At 41.5% G+C, this 25,776-nt stretch overlaps 2 protein-coding genes across 21 annotated transcripts in view; both read left to right on the plus strand.

Annotated features, from left to right (window-relative positions):
- The first annotated feature begins 515 nt into the window (after positions 1–515).
- Positions 516–9,114, plus strand: LOC135487917 (zinc finger protein 236-like). Of its 7 annotated transcripts, none has more exons than XM_064772170.1 (5): positions 516–570; positions 1,201–1,926; positions 2,084–2,638; positions 7,061–8,159; positions 8,302–8,333. In XM_064772170.1, exons 2-4 carry the CDS (start codon positions 1,243–1,245, stop codon positions 8,120–8,122), a joined length of 2,301 nt encoding a protein of 766 aa, XP_064628240.1. In that variant the 5' UTR covers positions 516–570; positions 1,201–1,242; the 3' UTR covers positions 8,123–8,159; positions 8,302–8,333. The 7 variants fall into 7 exon arrangements, with proteins under 7 accessions (XP_064628240.1, XP_064628243.1, XP_064628241.1 ...); XM_064772173.1 differs by lacking the exons at positions 7,061–8,159; positions 8,302–8,333 and adding exons at positions 3,643–3,880; positions 5,413–5,672; XM_064772171.1 differs by lacking the exons at positions 7,061–8,159; positions 8,302–8,333 and adding exons at positions 3,643–3,983; positions 4,449–5,402.
- Positions 9,115–9,882: 768 nt separating this feature from the next.
- LOC135487923 (sal-like protein 3) overlaps positions 9,883–25,776 on the plus strand; it is a 28,053-nt gene continuing 12,159 nt past the window's right edge. For 9 of the 14 annotated variants that reach the window (XM_064772205.1, XM_064772204.1, XM_064772209.1 and 6 more), the window contains exons 1-3: positions 9,883–9,983; positions 10,426–11,095; positions 11,432–12,037. In XM_064772205.1, coding sequence (XP_064628275.1) covers positions 10,451–11,095; positions 11,432–12,037 — 1,251 coding nt within the window. In that variant the 5' untranslated portion in view covers positions 9,883–9,983; positions 10,426–10,450. Of the gene's footprint in view, positions 9,984–10,425; positions 11,096–11,431; positions 12,038–18,453; positions 19,181–19,216; positions 19,350–21,057; positions 23,842–24,397; positions 25,412–25,776 lie in introns of those variants that run through there. The other 5 variants (XM_064772201.1, XM_064772198.1, XM_064772197.1 and 2 more) reach the window with 5 other exon arrangements.

Here is a 25,776-nt window from a genome sequence, read left to right on the forward strand (position 1 = left end):
ATTCCTTTACCGTCATTGGATCGATGCCACCAGATTTTTTGTTTTTGTAAAGGTTTCGGGGATACGACCAATGCATGCGAGCACCATCGGTGGAACCCGAAACCGACCTCTCGATCTATCCGTAAGGACACGCCACTAGAGTGACCGTCACGCTTACGGACTCCGGACCTCCAGACTTCAGAGACCGAGCTTACCTTACAAATACTATTGCCTACTCGGCGCCTCACTTATATGTGTTGTTTTTTCACATACATTGTTCTCGTGGTTTACGGAAAAGTAGGCCTAAAATGTTATAGTGTCTAAAAACAATATTCAGTTAATGGAATTACACTTTTTTCCATTACTGCTTGCTTAATATTGCCCTATTACCTTTTTCATGAATCAATTTTGAGCATTATGTTTACAACGTAGATATTATAGCACAAAGTATGAGTCTAAAATGCCAAATACTTGCAACTATTATGTTAATCACTGAAATCTTAGTGTACTAATTGCTCGCTATAAGCTAGGTTATGGCGCCCCTAAACCAACGTACTGACAACGCTACCTCCCCGGAAATCAAACTTTAACGTGAGTAAATTGTAATCTTACTCTCTATATACCAAAGTGATTTACCTAGGAATACAGTTGAACTTCACTGAAAACTAATGATGTGTTGATGAGTTCAATGAATCCTTCGATTCCTTTGGTTTTCTTGGCGAACTGACGTCCGACAATGACCCGTTGACGTGTACCTGCAATACGCCATTGCCATAGTGTGTAAACAGATCTATTGTTGGACGAAACTCAGCCCCTCACAAACTGGTCGATTTCGCCAATGATGACACTGCTTCTAGGGTGTACCACAGCCAACAAGGAGAGTTGCATCACCATCTCCATTCAAGTAGCCCTGGTATGGCTAGCACTCAATCTGAAAATGAGAGTAATATCTCTTGTCTGCTAGCCTAGAATAGATTGGTTGCCTGATGCCACTATACTATAGATCCATGCACTTGATTGGGAACAATGTTTACATAACGTGGTGTTGATCATCGTCACGTCACAAGCAGCATGCATTTTTACATTAGTGTAACGTGATGTGACGCGAAATCTTCGTAAACGTTGTTCCCAATCAAGTGCACCGATCTATAGTATACACTGGTGGTTGTCTTTCAGGTTTGTCTTGCCAGGCATATTCACCATCAGTTCTTTGTCTTCCAGAGAAACGAAGTACTGTAAAGACATGCCCTCTCCCTGATATTGATGATGAAGGACGGCATCATGTCGGTCGCAGAAACAGAAGAAGAATTCAGTCCAATTCAGGAATCCAGTCCAAGTGAGGGACAAGATGAAAGATGCTCTTTTGAGAATATGCAAACAGAGCTGCACTGTAAAGGTGCTTTGCTTACGAAGGCGTGGTCAGACCTGTTTTGTTTCATTACAAAATATCAGGCAGAACTTGTGATGAAAGAAAATTCCGTTGAAATAGCAGAGAAGGAAATTAAGGAGAGGAAAAAGCAGTTGGAAGAAATGAAAACAGTTGCTGGTGATGATGAGAACTTACATGATGTGATTTGTGCAAAGGAAAGACTGCTGAGGAAAGCACAATCCGAACTTTCTGTCAAGGACAGGATGTTGCAAAGGGTGCAGTCCGACTTGTCCAGTAATACAGAACTGTTAGAAAAATCTGAATGTGATCTGTTAAAGAGACAAAATGAGCTTGTGCGATATCGAGGGAATGTTGAACAGTTGAAATCTGAGTTGAAAATTAAACAGGAACAAATACTTATCAAAGACACTTTGCTGAAAAAGTTACAGAATCAACTCATGAAGGAGAATGCGGAGCTGAAAGAACAGTTGGAGCTTGAACGACGGGCGCTGCAGTTAGAGAAACAATCTCATGACTTGACAAAAAGAACCATGTTGTCGCCGGGGCAGAAGCGTGCAGTAAGTGTATGGTACCTCTTACCGAAGACAGGTACAGGTAAAACACAATGATTTGTATTAGAGTTATAAAAAGCATATTTGGAAAAGATGTTGATAACTGGTGCTTCTGGCTATTTTAGATCAGGATCTTATTTTCTGTGTGTTGTTTTTTTTTCAGAGGACCACTGCTCCTTCTGGTGTGATTGAGATCCCAGATTCACCTCCAACCCTCGACCTCCCAGATGATCATGATTTTGGATTGTCCAACATTGTCTCAATGGCCGAATCGCAAGCAGAATCCTCCAAACGGGACCGAAGAATATCCTCACGACTGCCAAGCAGTGTGACAAGTGCATCTCAGTCATACTCTGATCATTCCAGCCGTTTGCCCCACATGCCCCCTGCCGATGCTTCATCTCAAATAAGTCCTGCAATGCCTCAAAGAGTCACCCAGTTCCCCAAAACATTTATTGGCTCAACTAGTGACAATGGGACGGTCAGTGAAACAATTGCTATGACAACGAGTGACACGTTTTTCCCACTTAGTGTATCCGAGGATACAAAGTCTGGTATTGACATTTTGGGTGGTATGAAAATAGACGCTGACATTCAAGGTGGTGTGCCTCAATCGGCGACCCCTAGCTCAGGTACAAGTGATAATGAAGGCCCAATGTCGGTCCCTGGGCCAATTGCAAGTCCAGGGATGTCTCCAGATGGCGGAGCAGACGGAAAGGTAGGAATCTGTTTTAGTCTGAATTTTCGATTTTACAGTGACGGCAGTCTGTTGTTGAGATGTGTAGCTGGGAGAAGTAATGAAGACTTCAGATGAAAAAGCCACTTCACAAAAATTATATTAAAGTAACGCTGACATCTGCCTCACATCTCCCAATTCATACAGAAGGCTGTAATAAAATAATTTGAGTTTTGTTGACTGAAGTTCTGGTGGTTTCCACCATGAAAAAATTGGTTCATTTAGAATGTATCTTCATCCAACATCAGTGTTTCGTGCCAGAAAGCAAGCCCTCTGGTGATGGTCAACAGATGTATGTCGTGGTTTTGTTCCGACTGGAGACACTTTATGAAAAAATCCTAGGTGAGGTTTTGATGAATTCCCTGCCGTGTGGTGTCAACTCTTGGGGAATACTTGGTCTTTCAGCAGTTTCATTTTAGTAATAGGTCTTGGAGTTGGATGGAAGAAGAGGATCTGATTTAGCTAATATGGCGTTGTCAGAAATAACGACCCAGTGTTCAGTTCGAAAATTCGAGTAAATGCATTGCATGAGAAATTTCTTTCCTCAGGGACGCTAAATTTTTTATTTTCAGTGGATTTTAGACTTTTCTTGTTACTAATGCTAAATTTGATAGCTGGAGTGGAAAGTGCTCGATTTGAAGTCTCTGTGGATCATTGAATTTTCAGATTTGGATATTGGACCAAAAAATAAGCATTGTGCCTGTGAGGGTTGATCTGCAAGGATAAGATATTTTACAAGAAAAAAACTTCAGACTTCTTTCCTTTGCTCATTGGCATCCCTATTTCCTTCAGTTCCTCCCAACAAGTTGTGGTGAATTATTTTTTTCATTCCAGATGTGGTTTATTGTCTCCTCTCAAAAGGACGAGATATTGTGAATAAGGGTAGATGTTGTGAATATTATTATAAAGAATGTGAATAAAGTGAAAGATACCAAAAACATGAAGGTCTTGTTTTGTTTTTCTTACCCTCATCTATTCTCTTTCAGACAGATTGCATTGGACTTGATCTGCAGTGCGATGAGGAGGAGCCCATTGGGAGGGTGGGACCTGCTTGCCCACCAAAGGAAAAAGCGGACAATTTTGTGTGTAAAATTTGTGGAAATAGTTACAAAAGACGAGACAATCTTCGACGCCATCAACGCATTCATTTCGGCCTGATGAAAACTTGCGATCTTTGTCACAAACAATTTGCGGATAGCTGCGATCTGCGACGTCACCTTGAGAGTAAGCATGAAGGCATTCGCTACCCTTGTCCTCAGTGCCCCAAATCATACAGTAACAAACTAACACTACAAAAGCACATTGACACTCATAATGAAATATACAGGTACGTAGCTGTGAAATTTGAATTCTTGTTCTATTTTTAGTGCTCAAATCAAAAGTCTATTCCATTACTCTTTTGCTGGTTTCCCGCTTTGCTTCGACGGACTTTTGATTCCGTGATCCCTCCTGCACAGCAATTGTCAAAATGATGGACATGCTTGATTTTGAGGAGCAGTAGCATCACTAATGCTGTTCAGTCAAAGCATCTGCTGAACTAAGGACGTTTTGGCACAAGGGGCCTTTTAAAAATCTCCCGATTCCCTGCAGCCCAGCATCTTAAATGGTTGTAGTCCAGTTGCTCGTTGAAGAAAACCTGCGCAGTCACCTGAGTCAAGTTTATAACTAAGATGTCTGATCAGGTAGACAGTGCTGCTCATAGCAGATCAGCAGGAATAGGGAGATGAATACTGCCTCTAGTAAACTGCTAATGCCATGCTGAAAATGTGAATTTCACATGTTTCCCTTCCAGATACAAGTGCTCCAAATGTCCACGGGGTTTCAACACCGGCTCTACCTTTAAACAGCACATGGACCGGCACAATGGAATCAAGCCCCACCTATGTGCGTCCTGCGGAAAATTCTTTACACTTGCGGCGGATCGGAATCGTCATTATGTTAGCTGTGCAAATTTAGAGTCGTACATGTGCAGTGTTTGTGGAAAGACGTTCAAGGATATCCGCTATTTCAAGGATCACCAAAAATATCATAATGACCCGTCTTCTCTGAAGTGCAAGTTTTGTGAGAAGATATTGGCATTTAATTCTTGTCTTCGGAGACATATGAAACTCTGTAAGAAAAGACCAAAGTAGAATGTAGCTGGTTGTCTCCATTCTAGGTTATGCTAGTGGAACATTTCAAGTGGCTCAAAGTGTTATGTTTCATGTGAAATTTCAAATCCCAAGCACAGTGGAACCTCTCCCAGCAGACGCCTGAAAGATGATGTACGAGTTGGCGTCAAGGGACAGCGTCATGGCAGAGGTTGTGATTTTGTCAGTTAACCCCCTAACTTGACCCTATTCCTACGTGACTCATGCTTCTTTTTAAAACATTCCAAAGATGTCCCAGTGTACCGTAATCGATTGTTTATAAGCCTGAAATTCATCAGGCCGCCCTTCTTAGAACCATTTCTATACCATCCTTACCTACTTACATGTATGTGGACTGGTGTTTTGTCTGCCCGTTGTAAAATTGGTACTTTCTGATACCAACTACGATAATTAACATCACTTCTGTATTATTGGGTTATTATATTGTAAACGTATTTGTATTATTTGGGGAAAATTAATCTAAAAGTTTTTATTAGTCTTCATGTTGCAACAGAGTATGTGTTTTTCCACGCTATTCATTCAAAATGCCCTTTCTTTACAAATTTCTTGTTCATTTCCAACTTTTTCAACAAAAGTAGTAAAGAAAATCTGAATTTGTTTTTGCAGGGGTCCTGGAAACGATCGCGTGGTCCTCATGTCTGCGGAGAATGTGGCAAGGTTCTGTCGTCTTCTCAGTCGCTCACTGTTCATTTAAGATTACATACCGGGGAGCGACCATTTCAATGTTCCAAGTGTAACAAGAGTTTCGTTCAGAAGGTGAATCTTCAAGTTCATATGAGGACTCACTCGGGCTATAAGCCGTTCGCTTGTCGGGACTGTGACGCCAGGTTTACTCAACAGAATGGATTACGAATTCATATCGTCAAGAAACATCCTAATTTTAAGAAGTCTGCCAGCTTGCTTTAAGCAAAATTCTGGCCAATCCTATCTGCCTGTAGGTTGGAATGGCATAACTTGTGGATCTGTTCCTAAAAGGTTTTGGCATTCTGAACATCATGAAAATAACGTCTTACTTCCATTTTAATACTCAAAAGAAATCATTTTGACCATTTTCATCATGTCTGTTCTTGGTGTATGTGTCTTTGTGTGTCTTTAGTCTGCTTTTGGTGTTGCAGACTTGACTCAGTGTTGTCCCCCTACAGTGTCCTCAATTACATTCATCAGAGATAGGCCGGGTTTACAAAGCATTCATGTCACGTGTCCCAGCTTGAACTGTACATTGTATGTATCCCACCTCTGTCACGTGTCACATGTGAAATATCACGAGGATAATTGACTTTAAGCTTGAATGACAAGAGAGAGCATTAGCAAAGTGACTCTGTGAAATGTCAGTAGCCCACTCTTGGGGAAAAGACTTGCTAAGTCTTAAGAAGTGACAACTTACTGATAGTGACAGCGTGAACTCTTTGTGAACCCAGTCTTCGAGGCAGGTTAAGTGCCTTATTCATTATCTGCTTGAATTGTTTGTGCATGTTGTAGGTTATCACTGGCTTGTGTACTGTATCATTGTTTCTTGTTTGTATATACAGTAGAACCTCTCTATTGTGTACACCGTAGGGACTGAGAGTTGCTGTCCTTTATAAACAGGTGTCCCAATACCAGAGGGCAAATTGAATGAAAATGACCAATTTGGCACCAAAATCAGTGTCCTCCATAGATGTTCAGTTTACAACAATAAAGGGGTTTACACTGAACGTGATAAAGGACAACTCGGTGGTTAAAAATAAATCAAAATTATGACCAGATTTTCAGAGTTCATTATTCTGATTGTTGTTATGCATGCCCAAACTTTCCGTGAATGTAAGTTCACCCTCTTTCTGTATTCTAAGGTCAATTGCTGTGTCATATAAGGTGAGAATATATAATAAAAAGATGGTTAAAATATTGGACTTTTTCTGTCATTTTGTTTTTGGGATGCGCTTCCTCTATGAGAAAAGGGGTTGCCCTTGTAATGATCACAATGAGCTGCTTATTCAGTGATACAATCGAGCATTTCTAACCAGTACCACTACCACCACCACCACCACTACCACCACCACTACCACCACCACTACCACTACCACTACCATTACCACTACCACTACCACTACCATTTTTGACCAGAGAAGCCGGGCTAGACAAAGAGAATATGCCTCACACAGACAGTGGGGTTCGAACCAGGAAACTCTGACTACTGACGCTGACGGAGAATGCTAATGTTGCTTTAATTCCATTGAAGCTAGTTTTCTAGAATCTCTTCTCTTTCTCATTTCAGAAGACGAGCGAGTTTAAAGGGGATTTATTAGCTGCCTTGTCTTTGATTGGAGCTGGCGATTGTGCAACTCAGATTGGCCCTGTCAGTGGCAATGTCAGTGTAACTGGCACGCCAACTACACGAGGTCCCATTGTTGATGTCAGCTCACCTGTGATTCTTGTCACTACAAATGTTGGCAGCAGCACACGTGCCTGTGCAAGTGATGACAGAAGTGAGCCAACAGAAAAAAGGAAACCAGGTCAAAAAAGATTCAAGTGTCCAGTTTGTGAAAAAGCGTTCAAAAAACATGGTGAAATGATTAATCATGGCCGGACTCACACCGGTGATAAACCGTTTAAATGTTCATTCTGTCCCAAGGCGTTTGCCGTCGAGGCCAAGGTCAAGTATCATGAGATGATCCATACGGGAGAGAGACCCTGGAAGTGTACCATCTGTGGGAAAGAGTGCATTAGTATAACGGCATTGAGACATCATCTGCTGACGCATAAGGAGTTGACTTCTGGGATCGATTCAGTCATGGAGGTGAGGCGGCTCGCGTTGGTTGAGGGTTCCACAACAAAATCAACCAAATGCCAGATTTGCCAGAAGGATGTTCGGGGAGTGGGAAATTACAGAAAGCATTTGGTTTGGCACGAAGAGTTGGCACCTTTGATTCATATCATGTGTTCGGAACAAAAACGGGCGCGGAAAATTCAATCGCAAGGACCAAAAGAACAGTTACAGTGTCCTGTCTGTGCTAAAGTTTTCAAAAAAAAGTATTGTCTGCGTGATCATATGCTTATTCATACTGGTGAAAAACCATTCCTCTGCTCAATTTGTGGGAAAGGTTACCGTACTGAAGTCATCCTGAAGCAGCACGAGCAGACGCATTCCGATATTAAACCGCCCAAAACTCAGCAGTGTCCTAATTGTAATAAGGCATTCAAGGATATTACTGCTCTGCGCGAGCATGAAAGGATTCACACAGGAGAGATGCCATGTACCTGTCAACTTTGTGGAAAATCATTCAGATTTAAGTCAAACCTGAGAGCCCACTTTCTAACACATCAGAAGAAAATTTAAGGAGACGCCTGTTCTTCACGGTTGTTTTCAATTCCAGGTGACTGAGTCGACTCATGGTTAGAAAACTTTCTTCCAGAACCATTTTCCTTCAAGGTCCATTTTCCTTGTTTTTAAGAATTTCGTTAATTCTTTTTTCATGCGATCATAGAATCATGGATATTTCTGTTGTATAATTTCAGACTCATACTGTCCATATTGGAAGCTTTCATTCAGAAGACAGTGGTGACCAGGCTGTATTTCCGTGCTCGATATGTGGCAAACATTTGGCGTTCAGGTCAGCTTTGGAGTCCCATCTTCGTATCCACACTGGTGAAAAACCATTCAAGTGCTCCTACTGTGGGAAAGGCTTCAAAAGACAGGACACGAGGAAGATACATGAAAGGATTCACACGGGAGAGAAACCATTCAAATGTGATCTCTGTTTGAAGAGCTATTCTGACCGGTCGTCGCTGAGAAAGCACATACTTGCTCACATGCATTCACTGGTATCATGATTATTTTCCTTACATCATGCGGACTGATGTCAGGAAGGGCTTACAAAGTTGTTCACATGCAATTTTTATGCAGTATAAGTGATTATTTTCCGTACATAGTGACTGATTTCAGGAACTTACAGGTAGCTAAGCTACTCATGTTTCTCACCTGGTGGGGTCTTTTGTCGGCCCTGGCATAGACACGAGATGTTAGGAACTGGTTTTACATCTCATTCAGTGGACTGTGAAGAGCCAGGAATTTTAGTTCCTTGATAGCCAAGTTGGCCCATCAAGAAATACAATCCTGGATTTTCCCCGGATCGAACCCAGGCCCTATTGCGTGGTAGCCAGCAGTGTTAACCACCAGGCAAGCAGTTTTCCTAATGAAAATGACTTCATCATGTTCTGAGTTCTTATTTTTGTCATTGTGTTTCTTGTGAAGTAGATTGAAGTACAGCTTCTATGATTCTTGCTAAAGATAATGTAATGCAGTGTTCCTGTGTATCTTACCAAAAAATATGTACAAATATCTGAAATAAATACATATTCTTAAAATTTCTGACATTCAGTGTTTCTGTTTGTGAATTATCCTACAATGGGACACTCAAGACTCCTTTGAGAACTTTGAATCAACACAACCGTTGCCTTGAGCAGTGTCTGGATTTGGTCAGGTTGTGACAATGTCCCTGAGCAGTATCTGAATTCGGACAGGTTGTGACAATGAACTTTAGCAGTGTCTCGATGATATATATAAGCCCTGGATGTGGACATCAGGTTGTGACAATCATTTGTCTCTGAGCACTTGATTGGTTGTGACAATCCTCCCAGTAGAAATGCCATTGTGACCTCTCTGAAGGTTTGAGGGTCGACAAGACTTGAGCAAGTAGACCGTGAAGCTTGTGAAATTGATCCAAAGTTGCAGAAACATCTGTGGAGCAATATTTAGACTTGGACAGGTTTTGACCCTCCTACAAGCAGCACTAGTGCCCAGCACGGGATGGGGGTCTATTTACACAGTGCAGTTGTGCTTGGATTTGCTTAAAAAAACCCCCGCCCTGTGGCACGTTTTAGTGCACAAGAATACTTGTCACATGTCATTGGCAGTCTCCCGTCTCCGTACTACCGCACGGTTATCTCCTCCAAGACCACATATATTTGTAAAGTTATTACTTTTGAGATGGCCCCTACGCCCACAATACGATTTATTCGTAATCGGCGCCCCATATAGTAGGTTGTCGCAGTTGGATTTCAGATCCGACTATCCTTACTGACCTCGCATCTCAACAAAAGAATCCATAATTTGACTCAATTTTGAACTGCATTTGATGATAAAATTGCCAAAACAACCCCTCACTCATGTAATTCATATAAAACTTGTTGTCATAGAGGTAACTCATATATCTTTACTTAGTGGGGCCATGTTGTCTTTGTTTAAAAACAAATGCGATGTCTTTTATACGCATGTTTTAGAAGGGCTTCGAATGCGAGATACACTGTGTACACAGGGTGATTCAGAAAAAAAGCGTGCTGTCAATGTAAAACTCATGGGTTGATCACACACTAGACTTTTGAGTTACGTTAGAGAGTTTGTTATGAGTCTATATCGAAACATCAGTTGCATGTCATGATACTGATGATGATTAATGAGTTTATGATGTTGATATTGATGAACAAAACTGAAAATTAACTGTAGGCCCAATAGGGCAGTCAACTCCTCCTCAACGATCTCAAAAGCTTGGAGTGCAAGAATGAATTGATTGATAAAGATTTTAAGTGCAAATCCCCAAAAGTGAACGTCTTTATTACCCAGTACCTGTTATCTATTTATAGGTTGTTTACGTGGTGCTGTGTGTTAATGATGAGAGACGAAGCCATGCCTGAGTCACATGAAGAAAACACCGCTGGGACGGCTGAGAATATGCAGGCTGAACTCCATAAGAAGGGCGCTGTGCTCACCAAGGCTTGGGCCGATCTCTTCAGCTACTTAACAAAATATCAAGCAGAACTGACTGTGAAAGAAAACACCATGGAAATAGCGGAAAAAGAAATAGAAATTCGGAAAAAACAGTTTGAAGATATGAAACCGGTGTCGCCAGATTGTGAGGAATTTGCCAAGCTACAAGATGAGATTCATGGAAAGGAACGCCTGTTGACAAAAACACAATCGGAGCTGACAGCTAAGGATCAACTTTTACAACGAACTAACTCTGACTTGACCTGTAATATGGAAATGTTACAACAGGCTAGGAATGAGGTGTTGGACAAACAAAATGATCTTATTCGATACCGAGGTGATATTGTGCGTTTAAAATCGCAATTAGCGGTCCAACAGGAACAGGTTTCAATAAAAGACAATTTGTTGAAGAAGTTGCAGACTCAGCTAATGAAGGAGAATGATGAGTTGAAAGAGCAGTCAGAGTTAGATAGGCGAGCGCTGGAATTGGAACGACGGGCTCATGAAATGACCAAGAGAAGTCTGAGGGAGATTGAAAAATCTGGGGTAAGTACAGGTATATAACTGCCACTTGTCCTGCTGATGATGTTAGTGGAGCAGAACATTTTACTCTCGGAAGATTGAGCAAAACTTTGAGGCCGAAAAGCATACTGGTACGTCTAGCCTACGTGTAAACTTTGTTCTGTCACGTGATCAGTGAACCAGAATTGATGTCACCTTGTATCTTCATACAGTCTTATAGTTGAGTGAAATTTGTCCTGCTGGTATTCATCAAAGGCAAACTTGGCCTCATAAAATTTTGATGTTGGACAAAGTCAGAAACATCTTCAGGCATTTGTGCTTTGAAAATTTTGTTTCTTAAACTGTTTTGTTTATTTTTAGCGATCCTCCGCCAATCCTGTGATAGAAATTCCCGATTCGCCACCAACCTTAGACCTCTCCGTCGAACATGCTGATTTCGGTCTTTCAAACATCATCTCGATGACCGAAACGCCCACCGCGCCATCATCATCAATGGACCATTCCTCTCTTCGTTTTTCACAATCATCCGTTCAGGACAGTGCGTTATCTCACCTTTCGAGTAGCATGCCGGACTTCTCATCCCGTCTCTCCGGCATGGCTGCGTCGTCACAATCACGTGAGGCTTCATGGCGGACAACCCAGCCGCAAATCTCACCGTCCCAATCAAAATTTGGTGCTGTATCACATTCACAATCTCGTGCTTCTCTTCTGGCACATGACTCTAGTGCCATGACCTCGTCTGCCAGTGATACCTTCTTCCCTCTCAGCGTTGACGCCACTGCCGAGGATAGCAAGGGTGCAATTGACACCAGTGCAATGAACATGATAACTGAAAGTGATATGGGCCCCGTGCCGATATCGGGGCCAATTCCATCCACGCCGGGCACCAGTGACAGTAGTCAGGGCCCAGTGCCGATGTCTGGTATGTCTCCAGGTGGCAGCATCGAGGGAGGCGGAGATGGAAAGGTAGGGATCAGTTTTCGACAATCGTTCTTTTCGAAGTAGAAACTGGATGTTTTGTGGTCGATGAAAATAGTGACTCCAGGATTTCTGGTTTTCCCCAACAATAATTTGGACAGCAGTGTGTACATCTTCCACATTCATTTGAAACATTTCCTTTCGAAAAAGCACCACCAACGCATATGAAGGGGGAACGTTTTTGACCTTCAAAATTATACCAGATGAAACATGATCCACTTCCTGGAAGATTAATTTTCAAAAAATTAGTAAGAAAAGTAAAGTTTGGAAGTGGCCCCTGTTGTCTGTTAGGAAAAGAATCCCTTTCAGCACTATTTTCATTGGTTACAAGACGTCTGCTGTCTGTGTGCATTGAGGTATGTAACAGAAAAAGCCATGGTCTTGAATTCAAGTCGAGGGGATTCGCACAAGTCTTTCCTAAGACTGCTATAAAAGGTAACTTGACGAAGGGCAACTCCTTGCTTGGGTTAATAATGCACAAGCATCAGTCTTGGATTCTTGCGACATTGGCCTACATTGTATGCTAGTCATTACTAATGATATACAATTACAAGGCCTCCGTTAAGTTTGGCTTGACATAAAAAGGCAGCCTCAAAACCACGCTAGAGGGTGCTTGATGAATATCGAATGGCAGATAGGCTATTCATCTTGAGTGGTAATTGAAATCCACAGAAGAAAGTTTTAGCAGTTTGTAATATATGTCAGTATGTGATGTGGTGGCAATGATAGAAATGTACCAAAAGTGAATCCCATGGCTTTCCCTGTTATAGGACTTGTAGAATTTACAGAAGGTTGATAATATGTCTACAGTGTGAGGAATTACAATGCAGAAAAAGGAATTCACGTGTTTGAAGTCGTCACTCGAATCTTTGAAGCTTTACAAGAAGTAGCAACAAAAAGTCGTGAATGGCTTCAGTGATAAGCCATTTCATCATTATCACAGCCATTTCATCATTATCACAGTCAAAATAAGTTGGCACTTGAAACTACAAATGTAACCTGGTTTAAAATATCATTTAGTGAATCTCAATCCAATGAAATACACGCACCAAAAGACGTATACCGGTACTCATCTTGGCACCACATGTAGATATTTTTGGCAACCTTCTGTAAGATTTGATCTGTCCAGTAGTACATACCAACATGCACCCTCGAAACCTCTCTCTGTAGTGCTGCTTAGGTTAATTCAGTTTCGCGACAACATACCCAAGAGTTGAACTTTAGAATATAGTCCCAACATTTTGTATTGGAGGCGATTTCCACAAAGCTTTTTCATCTCTTAAAAAGTAACTTTTGATACATATGTTACATATGTAGAAGGGTAACTTGTTCAAGAGCAAATTTTGACCGGACCAGACGAGTGATGTCCATTGGCATCGTTATGTTTACCAGTCATATATGTGACCCATCACAGCAAAACTAAGCGCATGTCGCTCTGAGCTTGGCAGGTTGAGACGGACTGTTTGTTCATTTCTCTATTGTCTGCCTTTTGTGAAATACGAGCACACCTATTATTTCCATTATCTCCTGGTGTCATTTAGGCTCATCTTCTGTGCGACATGCGCCTGGTTTTGCTGTGACGGGTCACATATTGAGTCTTGAGTGTGTTGCCTTTTGCATAAATTGAATGTCTATTCAAGACCTTCATAACTGAATTAACCTGAAGTGAAAGGAAGTTCTTCCTTGTAAAAATACAAAAAAGAAAGACTTTTAGTTTTGCATACAGTTGTTTTTACCTGATTCTTGGTACCTTATATGTACATAAATTGATGGTGCATGTATTAGTTTTTCAGTCCAACTAAAATACTAGATCCCAATCCTCATTGAAGAGGCTTTGGTTTGAAGAACTTCTTTTCTGCTTCTTAGTTGTTTCATGTTCATGTTATTGCCAGGAGTAAGTTTCACATCTGAGACCTTGAAACTGGTTTTCTCACCCTGAAATTCAAAGAGAAAAATTGGCATTTGCTGGTCATGAATTGTTGCTTAGAAAAAGATCTTGCCACATGACTTCTTGATCAGTTGCTTTCTCTGTCTTTTACACCATTCTGTTTTGGAGGTCTTAGTGAGTTCGAATCATACTCGTGTCTGATGATGTGAAGCCTGTGTGCTCCTGGTGTCACTTGGTGGAACAATTTTTATGCCTTGTTCCTCTGAGTGTCTTTTCTCCAAGACGGTCAAGTGCACTTCATAGCTAGGCCTAACACTTCATAGCTAGGCCTAACCTTTAGGTAGATGCAAGGATCCAGAGACAAGCATTGTAGAGAAATAGATAATAGCTGAATAGTCAATGGCACCTGGGACGTTTGGAGGGAGAAAACTTAGCTCTTTGGTGGAAATGTTAAAGTTGTGGGAAAGGGAGAAAAGGCCTTCTCTGCGTTTAGCAAAGTTTTTTATGACATTTTTAGTCACAACAGACTTGAGTAGACTTCATGCTCTCAGAAAATTTTGCCATTGCTTATGTCAACTCTTTAAAGAGTGTTTGACGGTCAGCCATGTTGGTGGGCATAACAATGATTTGTCATGCCTGACTTAACACTAAATCAAATGCTGTCATGGTCATTTGGACAAGCTTTCTTTTGTCTGTCCCTCTAGCATGGCAGGTGATGACGTCACGTGAAACCACTCTATTGTCTCATGATCCTTGCATTGTTGTGTCATTCATTTTCACCTAGGCCGCCAGGTAGATTATGTTCCCCCTTATGTAGGTGCAGGAGTTGGGACCTTGAATTTTCACCCAGTTTCCTGAATCTACATGAAAACTATAGTATTTCGGTCGGTGTCAATACCGAAGGCAGATCAAAGAATAAAAAATATCAGCGACTGAATTGTTTTTTCCTAAAATGTATGATGAAAAGAATTTTTTTTTTAAATGTTGAAAAGTTTTATCTGATTTTAAAAAAGTCAAGGTGCTTGAGTTCACTTACGACTTAGACGAAAAAGTTTTAAGTTACATACAATAGAAGTCAAGGGATAACATTTTACTTAAGTTGCATATTCTGAAATTACGGAGAAGGCTAAAAGACTCAGTATCACCGATTGGTACCAACAGTCCTGAAAGTTTGTCACCGATGCTTAGTGCTGCCCCCTGTAGGCCTTTCCAAAGGTAAGTCCAAATGAAGTGTGCTTGGTCATTGTTTTAGAAGTTGATTTGTGATATTTTGTTACCTCAAGCTGCTGGAGTGGAGATAACAAGACAGTTGTTCAGTTCTAATACCATAATAAGACAACAAGGTGAACTTGAATTTACTTCATGAGGATTTGAATTATCAACTTTGGGTTTGTGGCATAGCAAAGTTTGAGGGTAGCTGGGTGATTTCTATAGCCGCACGTACACCACGTGAAAATGGACCACCAATCTTGGTACGCGAACCAATGCCGCACCATCGAAAATCCACCAAGCGCGTACACCAGCGCTGCAGCTAGTTATAAAATCCGACAACAGATGGCGCGCAAACAGTAAGCAGAAAGCGCCATTTCGAAAGCGCCACCTAGAGCCGAACCATAGCTAATTGCCGATCCATTAGCGCGTACACCACGACAAAGCCGAGCTTTTAACAAGCCGGGCGAATTTGGACCATCAAGTTTGGTGGAACAAATTCGCCCGGCAATTTGTATCGGCAATGGATTGCCGAACCAATTTGTCACGGCAATGTGGTGGTGTACGTGCAATTGGTCCACAAATATTTCGTGGTGTATGCGCAACTTATCTCTTCTGTTGGGGAAGTGACCTGTCACTCTTCCACTCAAATGTATCCATGTCATGCTGCTCCAACAGCTTGAGTTTTGATTACCTTCCTGATTGATGCCTCACCTGTCAGATACATGTCAAATCATCAGCCCCATCTGCAGAATTCCCATGTGCCAGTCGTGTCAGAGTGATAAGGTAGAGCATTGGCTGTGGATTAGGAACTCCACTTACAGAAAGGGTTCCGTATGGTGTCCAAAGAGAATGGCCTCACTTTTGGTTGTGCACTGTAATGGCAAGAAGATCCTAAAGCACATCTCGATCATTCCCGAATGCTGGGTTTTGGCCTTACTCGGGAAAATACAGTGTAGTGCAGAAGCTTTGCCTGTAAAACTATGGGGGTTCGTTGCATGCCAACCTCAAAGATTTATAAAAAATGACAATGTCTTTCCATGCTTGTTGTTGCTTTATAGATTGTAGTGATTGCGTTTCAGGATTTCAGGGAAGACCACCAGATAGAAATAGTGAAATTGCATTTTAACACATGTGGGCAAACCATTCTGTACTGAAACAAAATTTCCCTCCATTGCTCCTTTCATGCCTTTCTGAATGCGTCATTGTATCTGATCCCTGACTTGTACAATACGCGCCGGTCACCGATCCAAAGTTTGACTGCGCTCAACGTTGCTTAACTTCCACTCTGGGGCCAACGCGCCAACCACTGAGCCATAAAGGAACAGTATACTCCTTCGAGTACAAGTCATTCTTTATCTAGTTCACTTACCACTTGGTCTGAAGTTTTGCATTTGTACTGAATGGTTGCCCTTGGAAAGACATGGTCATTTTGGTTGGTAATTCTGCAGAAGGGACGAGTTGATTTTAATTACTTGCATCTGACTTGTATTTACTGAAAAAATGCTCCGTTCTTGCGATGATGTCGTGTTATTGTGACTCGCTCACGAAACACTATTCCTATCATACAGGGTGACCCATGATCACTGATAACTCTGGCATTTCCCTCACGTGATGGAGAAGTGTAGTATTCCGTAGAAACATAGATCTGCACACGATCGCTAGCTTTGAAAAACGTATTCTGAATTTATAGTGATATCGACCCGTGATCTGATCCCTGACTTGTCTCTTAGGAACAAACTTCTACTAATAACAATGTTCTTTCTAGAAGAATATTTCCCTTCAGTTGATAAGATGGAAGGATGAGGGGGTGGGGGCGGGGGGTCTGTACATGTACCAAATTGCATATCAGGTTGCTTACATTTGTTTTTTGTTCAAAAAGTGTGAAAACATTGTGTTTTTCTGGCTGTGTTGTGTACCATGCTAAACTCGCGTTTCTCCGTTCCAGTTGTCTTGTGCTTCTATCAAGACACCTCATGTGAAAATGACATCTGATGTGAACTTTGTCTGTCAGAGGTGATTCCGTCTGGTATCTTTCCTCACTTCGGGCAATATCTCTGACCACATCTCTTGAAATTCAATCTGTTTTGAGGGAAGAGACGTTGAGTCCTAATACACTGTTTTACTTATGTCTTGCAGTGGATTGGACTCGGGAAGTCTCCCTCCACTCATCTGGGGAAACCACGCGCGAAGGTTTGGAAATGCGAGATTTGTAGTAAAGACTTTGTAAAAAAGTTCAATTTGAAAACGCATTTCAATACTATACACAAAGGATCTAAACCGTTCAAGTGTGAAATATGTGAGAAGAGCTTCAAGCAGAAGGTTCATTTACAAAGTCATTTGTTGGTTCATAACAAAGTTGACGTGCCAGATGGCTTTGTTTGTCGAATCTGCGGGCGCAACTTTGCTAATCAGATGAGTTTGAATGTCCATATGTACAGGCAGGCAGCGTTGAATAAATGCACTGACTGATAGAAGATTGCATACGTTATTATATCCATTCTCGAATTCAGTTCATAGACTTGTCATAGATTGTGTTCAGTGAAGCCACGGTCCTGCTGGAAGCCATTTTTGTGCCAAAAACCACATTTCACACACCCAAGTTGTCCTTTTAAAATCTGTTGTTTAATGTTATTCTGCTGTGTCTTGATCGTTCTAAATTCTCAGGAATGTCGGAAAGGGAATTGCTGGTTTCATTTCCACCACATGCTCTTCTTGTAATGATAACTCACACCTCTCATGCCCACTATGAGATGATCTTCATTAGTCGTCTTGTTATAGGAGTCTGGTGATCTTAAAAGACATTTCATAAAAGTCACCAATCCTTCCTGAAAGAATATCTCATGACAGTTGTTCTGACAAGCTAAAAGTATCATTTGGTAGATGATTCCAGAATGGACGAATGTATGTGTCAATGTCCCCTGACCGGATGTGCAAATATGTCCTCAGTTTAACCCTCAGTTTGAAATTTATTACATAATGGGGTATATCAATACTGTTATTATTGTTGTGTTTGCAGTCTATGTGCATGCAGTGTGAAGTAACTTTTTGTCATTGATTGTAATAAAAATGTGCTGATATCAAATCAGTCTTTATTCAGTCCATCCATTGGCTTACTCACTCAGCTTTCATCCGTCTTCCTTTCCCAATCAACTACAGTCTGGTGGTGAAGATACTGTACCCTTCGTCTCGCCACTATGACCATATAACTGCATTGCATCTTGGCGTACAATGACTGTCCCTTGTGGAGCATGACACATCTCTGACATAAAACTCAGAGTCTCAAATAACCTGTTTTATTTTACAGTTCTCTGGTCAACAAAACCTGGCCAAGTTCCCAAGAGAAGAAGGCGGCCAGCTAAAGCCTGTGTCGTGGTGGAGTTCTGTCACCCCTCCGCAAGGTTATTTGAAGGTGTATCAGTGTCCGATTTGCGAGCGGAGATTCCCGCGTTCAAGTAATCTTCGCGGCCATCTTCGGACTCATACGGGAGCGAAACCGTACATGTGCAGTTGTTGTAAACGAGAGTTTAATGACCGCTCGTCTCTGAGGCGCCATCTACGTACCATTCATGGAAAGATAAATCCAAATGAGGCCATAAGTGTCGACCGAGATTTGCTGAAGTGAACTTGAATCCTTAAGGTCAGTGTTCGACCTTGAATATTATTGTTAGAGCCTCTGTTTGAAGGTCATTGTTTGCCCTAGAGTCCTAATGTCAAGGTCACTGTTTGACCTAGAATCCTGTTGTCAAGGTCAGAACAAGAAATCTTGTTTTATCAAGGTTAAAATTGACGTAACATTCAAATTGTCAGTGTTTGACCAAGGTTGAATCCTTTTGTTCAGGTTAATGTTTGACCTTCAGGCCTTTGTGAGAGACAGAATTCCAAGGTCAGTGTGGTCAGAGGAATTGCGTGTTACTCTGTTGTTCTGCTGAGAATGAGAGATTGCTTTTCAACCAGATAACTATAGGTGCTTTCAAGTGTTTTATATAAACAAAGCTGCCTGTGGATATGCCTATTGGAAGTTCCAATTGTGTACCTCGAATCTAAACATTGGTCTCTGTATTTTTCAGTGGCCATCTTTGCCGTTCAGATGCAACAAAATTCAGCCTCCGCCAAAAGTAACCTGCAAGTTTTGTCAAAAACATTTCAAGTCGAATTACAGCCTAAAGGTTCATTTGGTGACCCATACGAATGATGGATATAGGTGTGGGATCTGTGGAAAGGCATTTTACCAGCGAGTGGCCCTTCAGAGGCACTCCCTCACCCATACAGGGGAACGGCCTTTTGCTTGCAATCTCTGTGGGAGGACATTCATAAGGAACAATTTATTGAAAGTGCACATATATAAGGAACATTTTCATCAGAATTTGAATTGAAAGAGCCTCAAGTCTGTATCAGGCTTGGGTTATATCGGGTTCTCATCTTCATGTGTAACGGTTCACTTTTCACTTGTAACTTGTGACGTGAAGAACAGGTCATTTCATAAAGGTGGCTTCATCGAATTCACAGTGTCATTTTTCACCCTCAGGCCGTGTCACCTCGGTTCGTGTTGGAGGACTTCCCGAAATGCTTTCAACAAGGATTTGACTACCTTAAATATCTACTTTGAAGAATCAGTATGTAAAAAGTTATAAAAATCATTCTCAGAGGAAGATTCTATCAGTTTCAGAATAAAGATGCATCCCTGTTGTATTGGAACACTGTAAAAGTGCTTACTGACTGCCATCAGTAATTCTGATTGACTGCTGTAAGTGTTGTATGGTTTGGTTCATTTGTTTCTTCAGCTGCATGGAAAATTTATTTGTGATAAATTAAAGCGACAAGTTTGCTTTATCATTCTGTGCTTGGTGTCGTTTTATCGGAATTGCCCGAAAAAAAACTAGCAGAAAAAACAATTGCAATAAAATTAAAAAGCGCATTGTATTTTTCAGTTGTCACCCGTTATCGTTCACTCGGTCACGTTCTTGAACTCCTTGCAGCAAAACCAAGACGATTATCGCCGACACGTATGCCAGTACTGCAACAAGGAGTTTAATTACCCAACAAGTCTCAAGTCTCATCTTGTTACGCACACCAACGACGGCTATCGTTGCGAACAATGTGGGAAGGGATTTTATATGCGGAAGGATCTCGACCGACATTTGTTGGTTCATACGGGAGAATGGCCATTCTCTTGTGACATTTGTTCAAAGAAGTTTAGGCGCAAATATTTGTTGAAGCAGCATATGCTGTTGAAACATAAAGTCCAACTTTTGGATTGAACATGGCCCGTTCCACCAAAATGGCTACAATTCTGGATATTGGGGTTTTATACTCTGATGTTTCTTGAGAAAGTCTTCACAATTCTTTTGGTGTGACATTAAGGATAGAAAAGTTTAGGTTGCTTGATGTGAGTCCAAAATATATCAATAACAAAAGACTTCCCAGTCAGCTATCATTTTGAATGAATCTCAACTTAAATGTTTCAAGTTGGTCCTTTTTTCCAAGTAAAATGTATTGTGCAATATCTGTTTGAAAGTCTCTACATTTCCAAGTATTCGTTTCCTTGTTGTTATTTGGCTCAAGTTTGTTTTTGTCTTGAAATGATGCTGAAGGCAAAGGTCAAGGTTGTAATGATGCTGCAGGTCAAGGACATTATAATCAGACAAATTGCATTGTTTTCTAGCAAAGTGAGTTCCATTAGTCACACTTGTGAATCGTCATCTTCACGTTTTCACTCAAAGCATAATGTCAGTTTTCACTAACACATTAACATTAACAACAACACAACCTGTGGAAGGGCTAACTGTAGAGAAACCTATAGAGTTTAGACACAGGTCTTTTGGTCATCTATTTCTTGCCTCTCCTCTTTCATTTGAGAACTTTTGACTCCCAGCCACTAAGTCTAAGAGTCCTGTTCTGTATTTTTCAGTGGCTTTTCGAGCAGTCCACGGAGGATTCAATGCAAACATTAATCGTGGAAACGGAGGCCTACTGGTGTCGTACTTGTCATAAGAAGATTCCGAGATCAATCAGTCTCAAGGCACACATGCTCGAGCATTGTCGCTATCCATGTCGTTATTGTGGGAAGCCATTTCAGAAACGTTCGGATCAGGAACGCCATCATCTTGTTCACTCCGGAGTCCGCCCGTTTTCTTGTCACATCTGTGGGAAGGCATTCAAACGAAAATACGAAGTGAAGAATCATAAACTTAAAGATCATATGGACGTTCTATCATTATCTCCTCAGTAGATCGCAGATCGGTAGATCGCAGTTTGGTAGATCGCAATTCGTATCACCCACATTGAAGTTTGTGTCTGCTATTCTTTAACAAACTAGTTTTGTGATAAATCATAAAGTTTTGAGACCATCAAAGGATGTTCTCTCGTTTTCTTCACATTAGGTCGGCAGATCTCGATGTACATCGAACACCTACCATTCATGAACAACTATAAGACTACTTGAGGTGACCTTCAGGTTTCAAAACAGTAGAAGACTGTTCATATCAAAAACTAAACCAACCGTCATGTAGAATCAATAGGGGTCGTCCCTTTTAATACAAGCACGTGCAATTACACTATAAAATGTCAACAGAATTTCATGAGGTTTCTGCCTGGATGAAGTGATTGTTTTGTCCGCTCTTGAACTGACTTCGGTGAACGTCTTCCATTGCTCTGGTGACTTGGTCAAGGCATGTAACATTCTAACCATTTCTCTGCGATGAACTGGTATGCAGTGAGTGCTATGAACATCCTTTGATGCCGTGCCCGTCTATAACGTCACGCTATGAACATCCTTTGATGCCGTGCCCGTCTATAACATCACGCTATGAACATCCTTTGATGCTGTGCCCGTCTATAATGTCACGCTATGAACATCCTTTGATGCTGTGCCCGTCTATAACGTCACGCTATGAACATCCTTTGATGCTGTACCCGTCTATAACGTCACGCTATGAACATCCTTTGATGCCGTGCCCGTCTATAACGTCACGCTATGAACATCCTTTGATGCCGTGCCCGTCTATAACGTCATGCTATGAATATCCTTTGATGCCGTGCCCGTCTATAACGTCACGCTATGAACATCCTTTGATGCCGTGCCCGTCTATAACGTCACGCTATGAACATCCTTTGATGCCGTGCCCGTCTATAATGTCACGCTATGAACATCCTTTGATGCTGTGCCCGTCTATAACATCACGCTATGAACATCCTTTGATGCTGTGCCCGTCTATAACGTCACGCTATGAACATCCTTTGATGCTGTGCCCGTCTATAACGTCACGCTATGAACATCCTTTGATGCTGTGCCCGTCTATAATGTCACGCTATGAACATCCTTTGATGCTGTGCCCGTCTATAACGTCACGCTATGAACATCCTTTGATGCTGTGCCCGTCTATAATGTCACGCTATGAACATCCTTTGATGCCGTGCCCGTCTATAACGTCACGCTATGAACATCCTTTGATGCTGTGCCCGTCTATAACGTCACGCAACGTATTGTGCCATGACAGCACCAGACCACAAAACCAGGCCAGCGTAGTTTAATTGAGTAATAAACTTCTTCATGGCTAATTTCACCTTTTACGACAAAAATCTAACTTGTTGGAATACAAATCTGTCACGCTCTAATTCTGCTATCGTTTCAGTTGACAGTTTTTCTGTCGCAGTCGTCATGGTCGTCAGACCCGCTTGAAATACAGATAGCAGACGTCCCAAAGGTTGAAAAAACATGCGACAGGGAGCTCAATAACAACAACGTCCCCAAGGTAGTAAGCACTGCTAAAAGTGCCACCTGGTGTAAAATATGCCGCACTAATTTTCCGGAGTTGAAGGAGCATATGGCCCAACATGCAAAATACTTGTGCAGTTATTGTCAAAAGACATTTTTGCAGAAATCTGATTGTGAACGGCACGTCGTTATTCATACAAATGAGCGTCCTTTTGTTTGTGAAGAGTGCGGAGTGTGCTTTAAGCGAAATTACGAGAAAACGCGGCACCGGGTCCAGCATCACGGACACGTACCATTGCCTTCAAAGAGGTCACGTGGACCATATACCAAACTGAAATATCAATGAAATCGATAGTATAGTCGTAGTTCCACCTATCATAAAACCCCGTGTTTTTTCAAGACCCGTGTCTTCGCCGTGTGTCAAAAAACCCGGGAAGCACTTACACCTACCAGTTGTGTTAGATAATGGTTAATAGCCCCGGTGACAGGTGTGCTGTAGGTAGGGAGCTCTCCTGTGTTTCTTTCCCGTTGGAGGGGAATTTCGCATGCGCAATACCGAGGCAACTACACTGCGCCATCTGTCGCCGGATCTTAGAACTTGCAATTGCCGTGTCTATTCAGATTCCACCTATCAAAAAACCCATGTTGAACACGGGTCTAAATTAGCCCCCGATTAGCCCCATCGAGCTCGATGGGGCTAATAGACACGGGGATTTGACACACGGGTCTATTTAGACACGGCAATTCATAGGTGTAAGCGCAAAAGACACGGGGATTTGATAGGTGGAAGTACGACTTTATGACACTGATATGTATAGTGCAACCACAAAACACAAGGCACAAATCCATTTTAACATTTTTACCACTGTTTGCACTCAATGTGTATGAACAGCTAAGTAGATTTTAGTGGCTTAGTCTTTTAGTCTCATATTTGTTTTATAAATTTGTGTGCATAATACATTATAATCAGTTTTACTGCTCAATAAAAGATTATATCTGTTATAAAGATCTTCCGTGGTTGTTTTTAGTTTGTTTCCTTATTATCCCTATTCTGACTCTGGGATATGTGACCTGTCAAGCTATGTCCAGAAATGACTCTGCTATGAAGTGTACCATGCCAGTCCTGTCCGAAAATCCCATTTCAAATTCTACATTACTTTATCAACAAAGCCATCCACTAGATAGATAGGCCCCTCACTTCCTTATCACTAGGACTCTTTCTGGCTGACCTCCCAAGAAAAGTGTCCCATCAAAGTTTTGTCCTAAGGTGTGGGTTAGGAATCGAGAACAATATCAGTAGACAGCTTGACTTCATTTTCCTTGTTTATTTCGTGCTGCACTTTCCAGTTGAAACTCGAGGAATTGCAGAGAGAGCATTTCGGTGCATGAATCATGGTGACGACAGGCTCTGCATGAATCGGCATTTATATTTTATCTGATACTTTCAATACCCTGGAGCAATCAAACGTCATAAAGCATGAGATTGTGACTATTGGCAACCACTGGTAACTTTTGGTCCTTGGTGTACTTTCAGGGTCATCAGTCCCCGACCCAAGTTTCCAGCGCACCCCAGTCCGTTGGTCCGAGTAGTTCAATCGAAGTCTTCAAATGCACATATTGCCCGAAGAAGTTTCGATATTCAACGAGCCTGAAATCACATCTCGTTCGACACACGAATGATGGGTATCGCTGCGAGCATTGTGGGAAGGGGTTCTATTTGAAAAAAGATCTTGAGCGGCACGTTTTGGTTCATACAGGAGAGCGGCCATTTTGTTGCAGCATTTGTGGGAAACGTTACCAGAGGAACTTCCAGTTGAAGATGCATATGTATAGGGAGCATGTCATCGGAAACGCAGGCGGACATTGTTGATCAAATCGGGCATGAAAATACTTTAATGTCAATATGAACTTAGAGTAACCAACCCATGAATGACTACTTGATGGCCTGAGGTTTGAAGTGAGAGAGAATCGCAAAAAACCTTTCATTTCCCAGGAAATATGTTTTGAAATGTGCATTTGTGTTTAACATATCTTTGTCTACCAATTGCCTATCTTTGTTTGACCATTGCACATTGCACTCAATATGGAATGCTGTGCAGACGTCTGCCATAATGGCGGCCATTTTGCCAATACACTTTACTTCATGAATCCTCCAACCCATTATTGAGACACAACCCATGGCGCCCACCAACGTTCTTCAATGAATACACAATAAGCTTGTAGAAGCTATGAGCCAGAGCTCACTGCTTGTATGAATACATAATGGTGTCAGATCAATCCCAATACCAGACATCGCCATGGCAACCATAATGGTAATACCAGACAGCCATGCATTTGGTATAGGGGCTGCTATTTGGAGATAAGAGCTCTTGTTAGTGTTGGCACTGACATGTACACAAGGTATACATGTCTCAGACGGATACCGCTGATGGAATTACTTGGCGAAATTATTAACCCTCTTTAACCAAAACAGAATTTAAAATATGAAACCATCATTTTCTCATATAAGTGGGCAAGTCTAAAAAAGATTTTTCCAGCATTCATTGACTATTTAAACAAGCTTTATGATGATCAGTAGTGGCATTCAAACTAATTGATGCTATTTTATTATGGCTATTGTGAATACCGGCTATTGTGACTACGAGGTCATGTATAAATCTCACATATTTCTTATTGTTTACATGTCCCCCTCACATGGGCCTTTTGATTATAAATAAATATTTTGGTCCTGTGCTCTAAATGTGAAAAAATTAGTGTGTGGGTATGTTTATTACAGTGACACCTGGTGTTTTTAGGCAAAGCTACTCATGCTGAAGAAAGATTTAACTTTGCCGTTTAAAATGGAAAGAGGTTTAAAGGGAGGTTCCACTGTGTATGGCCCATCTTTGCCAAAGATGATTCCAGGTGACTGTT

This window comes from Lineus longissimus, chromosome 5 (assembly GCF_910592395.1).
Source record: "Lineus longissimus chromosome 5, tnLinLong1.2, whole genome shotgun sequence".
Classification (NCBI taxonomy): domain Eukaryota; kingdom Metazoa; phylum Nemertea; class Pilidiophora; order Heteronemertea; family Lineidae; genus Lineus; species Lineus longissimus.

Bases quoted from the DNA above. Each gene is read 5' to 3' on its own strand.
- LOC135487917 (XM_064772170.1), top strand. From the start codon at position 1,243: ATGATGAAGGACGGCATCATGTCGGTCGCAGAAACAGAAGAAGAATTC. The intron at 1,927-2,083 runs GTAAGTGTATGG...TTTTTTTTTCAG, and splicing joins CGCCGGGGCAGAAGCGTGCA to AGGACCACTGCTCCTTCTGG. The intron at 2,639-7,060 runs GTAGGAATCTGT...TTCTCATTTCAG, and splicing joins ATGGCGGAGCAGACGGAAAG to AAGACGAGCGAGTTTAAAGG.